This window comes from Erpetoichthys calabaricus, chromosome 3 (genome assembly GCF_900747795.2).
Source record: "Erpetoichthys calabaricus chromosome 3, fErpCal1.3, whole genome shotgun sequence".
Lineage (NCBI taxonomy): Eukaryota > Metazoa > Chordata > Cladistia > Polypteriformes > Polypteridae > Erpetoichthys > Erpetoichthys calabaricus.
In genome coordinates this window covers 249,519,100-249,528,152 of record NC_041396.2, presented here as the reverse complement: position 1 = coordinate 249,528,152, position 9,053 = coordinate 249,519,100, and the positions used below count along the sequence as shown (strand labels likewise).

Here is a 9,053-nt window from a genome sequence, read left to right as displayed (position 1 = left end):
AAGGAACTGAACTGGCACCCTTTGACTTTAAAGTTCTGTGTTGCAGCCAGTACACTAAATGAGTCTGCCCTGCTTTCTGCCTAATGCAGCTATTATACGCTCCAGCTTCTTTGCGACAATGTACTGTAAAAGAAAAATCATAAAACCGATGGATGTTATTTCTTAGTTCCGGTAATGTTTGCTTTTCTTTAATTTCATTGCAGTTAAGGGTGATGTGCACCACCCCTCATTTCAGTGGTTAATATCTCACAAGTTACAGTTCATTGGTTTACCTACATTACAGACATATATTCAGTAGTGCCTAGTAGGGCAAAAATGCTGATTAAAGACTTTTTTCTCAAAGCTGAGTTCAGCCTGGTTAAAATATTCAGTGAAATAATGATAGAAATAAACATTTACATCCAATTCATTTTGCCACAAAACACTTTTGATGCTTGTTGCTCCTAATCTGAAGTTATAATAATTCTTTGTATTTATATAGTGCTTTTCTCACTACTCAAAGCACTCAGCAATTGCAGGTTAAGGGCCTTGCTCAAGGGCCCAACAGAGCAGAGTCCCTATTGACATTTACGGGATTCGAACTGGCAACCTTCCGATTGCTAGTGCAGATCCCTAGCCTCACAGCCACCACTCTGCCTCTGTTATACTACTTATTCCAACTACAGTATGTCAAGATTTAAGGTCATCCTTTGAAACAAAACTTTTTAAAACTTTACCAAAGCAAAAATTTTCCTTCTGCCATTCATCATTTTGGTTGAAATCTATTTATTTATTTATTTTTGTTTCCTGCTTTGCCACACCCAAGGAAAGCAGGGCATCTGAATCTATAGCTCTCTGCTAGTGCTCTTGACATACACTGTCTTTTAGTTCTCCAATCACGCCATTTTTCTGAAATGAAAAATAGATTATGTTATTGTGGCTGTTTAAGTGAGCTTCTCCAAAGCTGCTTCGGGCCCATCTGGTTATTTTGGAGTCTTAGGTTCTGCTTAACCCATTTAAAATTTCCTTTTAGTAGACTCTGTTATTTTCATTTATTCACAGGCATATTATTACATTGACGGAATGAATGGGTGAATTTAAAAACTAAACGGCTATCTGGATTTTGTTCAGTAGTTTCAAAGGAACTGGAAAACTGAATTTTAATAAAATAGTTGCTTTTATTTATATTTTAATAGCAAAACTAGTAATAAACATGCTATTTACATCAAGTCAATGCATTTTATTAAATACAAGTACATCTATAGAACACCAAAACAAGTTTCTTTTACAAGACTTACAAGTCAGGGTTTTTTTTTGTAATTTTATTTATTTTTTTACATATTTGTTTTTAAAGAAGCAATACGCTTGCCACAGTAGTTGACGGATGCAGACCAAACACACGTGCAGTCTTCTTCAGATCTCAGTGTTCTAAATAGCAAGACAGTCCACAGGGTCTTTTCTATTGGTGGTGGATTTGTTTTCCCTTTCCAGTGCTGGTGATCCATAGACTTTGGGGGGTTTGGGGAAGCTAACACTGTTACACCACGAAACAGCATGCCTGACTAGGACTGCTGGGTACCACTGACTGCACTGCTGTCAGACACTCAAGCCGTACATACCTGAGCATGATACCAGCTCCCTGCCAACACTCTGGGGCTACTGTAAGGCAACTACTTTTGGAATGTATGATGGTTCCTTTTTTTGTCTTTTCATCATCAAGAGCAACTGCATAATAGTATTCAGAGTAATGTTTCTTGACAAGACTAATTCACAATAACCTTGGCAAGCTTTGATTATTTTAACTACTACCTCAGGCATTCTGAGAAGAGTGAAGACTGGAGGTCATGCCCAGTCTACAACCTTGTAATACTATGTCTTACAGGATACTCATGTCAATGATAATACTGGGAAAGAAAATCTGTGGAATAAAAAAGGTTGGTTTTTGTTAATATTATTAAAGGCATTACGACAAGGGCATTGTTTGAGAATGTGCAGTTCACAAGGTGTATTGAAAGCAGAAAACCAGATATACATAATAGTTTTTAATTTACAGGATAATTGTTTTCTGTTTTATATGAATTATTCTTGAACAGTTTAAATATTTTAAATATGTGTAATTAATCTGTCATATATATCATCTGGCCATGGTCCTGTCACATTCTACCACTGATTACATTAATAGATGCATTCATCTCTTGTTATGTTGTAATCTCACAATGGATTAGCAGTTGATTGTGTCATCGCTAAAATGTATGATTTTCCCCATTATTGTTGTTATTATTATTGGACCTGTGTAATAATATTTAGCTAAATATCTATAATTGTTTCATTGTCTTCAAATAATAATGGACCACTTTATTTCTAAAATAAATTTAGCATTCTTAGTGGTTATATGTCATGGTACTATTCTGGATGCTCCTTATGGGTTGCACGGTCAAATTCACCTTATTTCACCTGCAGTAAAGTATGTTTAATTCAACCAAGCACATTATTACTGTATTGAGATAAGAAATGTCAACTGGTTTAACATTATCTCATGAAGTCAATGTGAATTAAATGATGTTTTGATTTGGAGTCCATGCAGGTAATTGGCACTTGTATGAAAGTTTTTGTTGACAACTGCATTTAAGTAATCTAAGTCAGTTAACTTAAGAAATTCTTACTGATTGAACAATCAGACCATTGTTATCTTGCATATTTGTTCTAAAAGAAAAAACAAAACCCATCACAGATGCTTGGTGGAAAGCTGCTGACTTTTACCAGTAGCAGAAATGTCAGGAATCGTCTGAGGTATAGTTGTTTCTACATTAGCAGATGGTATCCTCAGGGTTATCGATGTTTAAATGACGTCATTCATGGGGCCTCTATTTGAGAAGGGATAGAACTGAATAGCATATTGGTTTCTTTTTCATTTAGTGTGTATTTAAGTGAATTGGTTTGGCACCTGAAAACTGCACCTTCTCATTTCTGAATTTGTTTTAGAAAGGTTCAAGTTAACATCTGTGTTTGGATTAATGTCCTTCTCTTGTCACTGAATTTACTTTGGATTGGAATGCCCAGTAATGTTGACTATCTCATGCATAAATTACCTGATATAATTCCACAGACATTAAAAAAAAATGTATCACTCCCACTTTTTTCTAACACTTTTGGATGCATTGAATTCACTGAAACACTTCAGGATGCTTGAACAGGATCTTTTCAATGAAGTTCTCCAACTCTTCTTCATTATCTTGGGTCTCATCATAATAGTCTTCTCTCTGCATGAGTGCAGGACGAGGGGGATAGTAGTACTGTCGACGAAACGGAGGCTGGTATGTCCTAGGTCTGATGTAGTTGGAGAATGTGATCTGCTGGGCCTGCTTTGGATGGTATCGTCTTGGAATTGCCATGGGTATTTCATCGTAATCTAGGTTGTTATCTATTCTGTTGCTCAAAGAAATATCTGTATTGATGTGATGCCTAGACCTCTGTGGTGGGTATTTAGGGTAATACATGCTTGCAGGCATGTGCTGAATTGACTTTTGTTTTTGATGCTGATGTACTGGCTGTGGCTGAGCTATCTGTGGAGCTGATGGAGCTCTAATATGGTCTTTAGGAGTGGGATGGTGTTTGGGCTCAGCCCGTTCTGGGGCATCTTTCTTCTTCTTCTCTACATCATTGATAATGTCAATTACATCATCAGCAGGGAGGTGAAGCTTGCTTGAGATTTCGATAAGTTTATCAATTGTTTGGGGATCAATATCATCACCACCCTCCTCCCCATTTTCCTCATTTGATCGCTTGTCTTCAGCTGCATTGTCATCACTTTCTTCCCCTCGTCTCTCCTCCTCCTCTTCTTCCTGTTCTTCTTCTGTTAGCTCTAAACTCTTTTTAGACTCATCCTGATAGCCTTCTTCTTTTCCATGGTTGTCCTTATCCTCAGAGGTTCCTTCTTGTTTCAGGAGGTATTGCAAAAGGAGATCTGAAGCCATATCTGTTAACTTCTCCTCCTCCTCCCTAGCTTTTTCTGCTTCAGCTACTTGCCTCCTCACCTCCTCTTCCTCAGCTTCTGCCTCCTCATCTGAATCATAGTCCTTAAATCCTTGGAAGAACTTTGTCATGGGTTTATTTTTCCCTCTTTGAGGTACCTCACGTTCTTCTTTGTTTTTTGCTCCTTTCACATGTTGACTGCCAACAAGCTCTTCATAGGCAGCCAGTTCCTTAAGGATATCATTCTCTCCAGAGTCAAAGTTGTTTTGTTTTTCAGTAGTGTATCTATCCAGTGGAAGCAAACTGTTAGGTTCTTTGAAGGCTCTCTCCCTCTTGGTGGCTGTACTGAACTTTTGAAGCTCTTTTAGCATGACTTGCAAGTTCTCTAACTCTTGTGGAGTTAGCCCTTGCTCTTCAGTAGTTTTTGAACTTTCTGCAAGCTGCTGTTGCTGCCTCTTCCATTGAGGTCCATCCTCTCCTCTCATTTTAGTTGCACTTCCAGCCCAGGTATGACTTTTCACATTCTCTGTCATCCGGTCTTCATCTCGTCGTTGGGCTTCTTGTTGCTGTGCTAGTTCTGCTAAAGCCTCTCCTTCCTTCTGCTCTTGTCCTGCACCTTGATTCTCATTAAGAGCTTCAAGAAGAACTGCAGCTAATGTTTTTGGGTCAATGTCTTTGAATAGTTCATCACTATTGCTTTGACTGTTCTTGGTTCCTGGGTAATAAGAGAGAGATCTGATCTGTAGTTCCCTATCATTTTCTTTACCTCTTTCTGGCACATCTTTCCCATTTTCTTGAGGTTTTTCCTGGTTTGACTTAATGTCAAGGTGTTGTACGTTTTCATTGGCAGGGGGAGACTCATGCATGTGTCCTTCTTGAATCTCCAGTGCTACAGGGGCAAGGCTAACATATTGTAAGTTGACGAGGGTCAGGATAAGCAGAAACACAGCACTTGCAGTGTGCTTAGACCAGACCATATCTGAAAAGCCCCTAGCGGAAACAAAATGGACAGAAAAAAATTTTAGTTTTATTTTTAATATTCTTGCATTTTTTTCATTTTTAAAGGCATAATTTTAAGAGAATGTTTGAAAAAGAAAATGATTCCATGTACATTAAAGAAACTGGTGAATTATACATCTTACCTTCAAGTACAAACTAAACCACAAAAACAATGGACGATCAGTAGTATTCTTATTAAGAAATAAATATTTAAATTTATTAATATACCATGTAGAAGCATGTGCTTGGTTATATGATACAGATATTTAAATTTCAAAATTACACAATTTCAGCAAAGATGAAGAATAACATGTTTATACACTAGTTATTAATATGAGAACCCATAAAGATTGGTGTATTTTTAGAAACTGAAAGGTCATTCTAAACGTTACGTTTTGTATACTATGTACGTTCTTCGTTGAAGATGTAGAACTGGAATATACCGGTGATTATATCACATATATTTACATCCTGTGTTATACTTTGCATGTAAAGAATTATATAGTGATTGTGTACATAAAACGTGCTATGTCAAACTTGGAGTAGATAATGTGTATAAGGGGGGAATGTGTTGGTCAGTGGTACTGCATCACAGCTCATGACCTGCAGGTACAATCCCTGTGTCTGTCACAGTCTAACTGCAGTATGCATGTACTTTCAACTGCCCTGCACAGGCTTTGTCCAGATGCACTATTTATCCTTTACCTCCCAAAGAAATGTATATTAAGCTAACTGGTCTCTCTAATATGATGTCATATAAGAGACAATGGATGTACATGTGTGAGTGGACAGTCTGGTGGATTAGCATCTTGCCTGACAAAATCCAAATCTGTTGTAGTAGTGAGCCAAAAAAGTTAATTTATTTATTATACAATAATTTGTCTACTCTGGTGCTAAAAGACTTTTTTTTGTTCAAAAAGCAAGTAGTTTATGTGTTTCATTCATTATGTGTGTAGTAACATATGGAAAGTCATACTCTACCAGACCTCAAAGTGAAGGCTATACGTATTCGTTAGTAACTTTGTAAACGTTTTTGTAGTGTTTGATCAGAGACATCTGTGATTAGAAAACATTAGCCTTGATGATGTTTTGAAGATCTAGCGAAGATTTTTGCGTATAGAAAAAATAAATAGGTTGGTAGAGTTTATTCATACTCGTTTATTATCCATGTAAGGGCGTTCAGCAAAGACCAGCAGCTTATCCTGTCAGAAACCTAAGCAAGGCAGATAAAACCCTGAAGAGGATCCCATAATCCATCCTTAGGAATACTCTTGGAGTAAAAGACGCTATGAAAGCAGGTTCCCAAAGTGGTCGCAGAATAGACTTTCTTAATTTAATAAGACAGCTTCGTACAGGAAAAACCCAGCAGGTATCTATAGAAACTAAGGAGGGATTTAGGAGATTCATTATCACAACTTTAGATTGATAGTGATGTTCTTGCTAAAGCTATATTCATTAAATGCAAATGTGTAAAAAGTAAACTCACTTTTGGAAACATTTTGTAAAAATCGTTCAAAATACACCGCGTTCTGTTTTTTTCTAGAAATATATGTTGCTATGAATAGAGTAGCGCAGGGTAGAACCCAGTCATTTTTAGTAGACAAAGAAAATGTACTTCATTAATTGTCGCACTGTTCGCTCAAAAATCACAGTACTGTCCTTCGGCATAAATCCTTGCTCGCTCTATACTTCAGGGGTGTTTAAGTCGCTGATAATGAACCTGGCTAAATCTTGTTTGCAGGCTCTATCTGGTTCTTTCACATGGGATTGATAACAATTGAGGAGCATCGTTCTGCTCTTCAAGAAAAGTTAAGATGTAGCAGTATACTTGACCCTCCTTTACAACCCGACAACAAACAAGCTTTGAAACTGGGACCGCTCTTCCATGATTAATGCGTTTGGAAATCCCTGTAAAGTAAGCGCATGTTTTAATTACATAAACTGTAACATCTTTGTTTTAAATAAAAAGTTTGTATGTTATATATAGTTTCACAATATACTAATCTGCTACAATGACAAAATACGTTTAACTGATTATCTAAACAGAGCCCTTGGATCTTTTATATCGAAGTTGAACTATACAATTAACGCGTAGTATTTTTTATGTATACCGAAGGTGTAAAGTTATGTCAGATGATGAATTGTTTCTAATCACTAAACAAAAGACATATAGGTTCATAAAGTAATTTTAGCATGTAAAGTATAATACTGCAGGTAGTTTTAAAACTTTTGCAAAATTCCCCCTTAATTAATTGAATTCATGACCAATTCAAGACTAGAAAGTAAAAACAACAGATTGTGAACTGCGGTTTCTATAAATCAATAAAGGAGCATCCCAATTTAAACTCGTAGTCGTCTTCATCACCTCGCCGTATCCGAGAGCAAGCGCTTGGCGGTCTTTTCCGCAATACTGAGTCACCAAAGCAAAAGGTCAGCATCTAATGTGGGGGTGGCTGTGGGCTCAAGTCGTTGTCCTGGCAACCCAGATACTTGGAAATTCCAGTTCTCCGGAGACCCTTTGGAACGCCCATAGGGTACGTCTGTTTCTATAGCAACTCCATCAAATCCTTTATTTAACAGATTATTTTAAGTATTTAGTTATTCTTCACTTACTTCTATAAACTGGATTTTTTTGGTTAGGCAAACTAGCAGGAGTTTCAAGCGTCAACCAATAAACCGTTTCAAGTACGTTTAACATCAATTACACCCTCCTGTTAGCGATCCATCAACATCTAAATACTTATCCTTTGCTCTTACTTTTTGTTCATTTATGCCTCATGTTTTCCGACGTCAAAAGTGTACCGGTAAGTCTGCACGCGTCACTGTACAAAGAAGTTCCTTTTCATTTTTTTTCAGTAAAGGTCCAGTTTACCTGTTCTGTCTATTTATATCACCACCACCCGAAGTCCATAGGTGTCTTTATGTTTTTCACGTATCTTTTAAACTCATTTTGTCGTATCCCTTGTAAACCTCTACTTTCTAAATCACAAATTGTAGTTATGCATAGAAGCTAAATGACGTTGCATTGTTAATACAATGAACACTCCAAACACGATCTAAAAGTATTTAAGCAATCATATTTATTGCAAAAGGATAGTAGCTATAAATTTACCAATAAAGTTCATAATTTTCCTTAGGAAATGGGCATAATCCAAGTCGATGTCGCGTGCCGCTGCCATACACACCCAAACTAACAAACACCCCCAGTAAATAATAAAAAAAAAGCAAAAACTTCAAGAAGCATGTATTGAACGACTTAAAATCCCCGAGTTGTTCGGTAGTAATGTTTTCTAGCTGATTAAATTAAAGCCTTATGTTTAAAAGTAGAAAAGTTAAATAATTACGGTAAAAATATATGTAATAAACCTATTACAGTCGCGAGAGCGAATATTTACCGAGGGATAAGAAATGTTGTTACAGTTTGTAATCTGCATGATGTAACAATATTCAAGCAAAAGATTTGTCATAGTTAACAGTTTACTGAGATGTGTGCTAAAAAGATGGTATCTAAATTGCTTTTCCATCATGTTGATATAAATGACTCCACTAAAACACTGATAAAAATCGACTCCTGTAAGTTAATACTAATGTTGTACATACATAAATAATGTATTATTATTATTATTTTATTATTTTATTATTATTATTATTATTATTATTATTATTATTATTATTATTATTATTATTATTATGTAGATACATCCATCAACTTATTTTTTCCTCTTACCTCAAGACAAGTGAGACTGGCCGCTTTTCCTCACTGCAGAGTGTCTTTTGTTGAAAAGCCGATGCGCTCGTTCCGATCTACAGTAGCTTGAGCGTCTGACTTCAGCACATCGGACAGCACCCGTTGCTTTAATATTTAATCAGCCGCCCATGTGACCTGACGTCCACATTCCGATTGACGTCAGCGCTTCATTGATAAGAGTTGTGCCATGATCAAACTCTATTCTTCGCCACACTGCAGTGATTTGATGAATGAACGGAACCGGTGAATGGAGTAGTATTTTCATTGAGGAAGCGCTAAAGAGGTTTCCCAACTGATGTGGGGGAGGGGTAGGGTGGGGGCTCGCGCGCACAGCCTTTGCAGGAGCCTGTGCAGC

General features: G+C 36.9%; 1 protein-coding gene across 1 annotated transcript; it reads right to left on the bottom strand.

The window, feature by feature from the left end:
• Positions 1 to 1,299: 1,299 nt before the first annotated feature.
• Positions 1,300 to 8,851, bottom strand: vgf (VGF nerve growth factor inducible). Its single transcript, XM_028798008.2, has 2 exons — positions 8,678 to 8,851; positions 1,300 to 4,941 (listed from the first exon to the last, which is right to left on the bottom strand). The coding sequence occupies exon 2, from the start codon at positions 4,926 to 4,928 to the stop codon at positions 3,144 to 3,146; it is 1,785 nt and encodes a 594-aa protein (XP_028653841.2). The 5' UTR covers positions 4,929 to 4,941; positions 8,678 to 8,851; the 3' UTR covers positions 1,300 to 3,143.
• Between the last annotated feature and the right edge of the window lie 202 nt (positions 8,852 to 9,053).

Coding starts and splice junctions, on each gene's coding strand:
- vgf (XM_028798008.2), bottom strand. CDS start 4,928: ATGGTCTGGTCTAAGCACACTGCAAGTGCTGTGTTTCTGCTTATCCTG.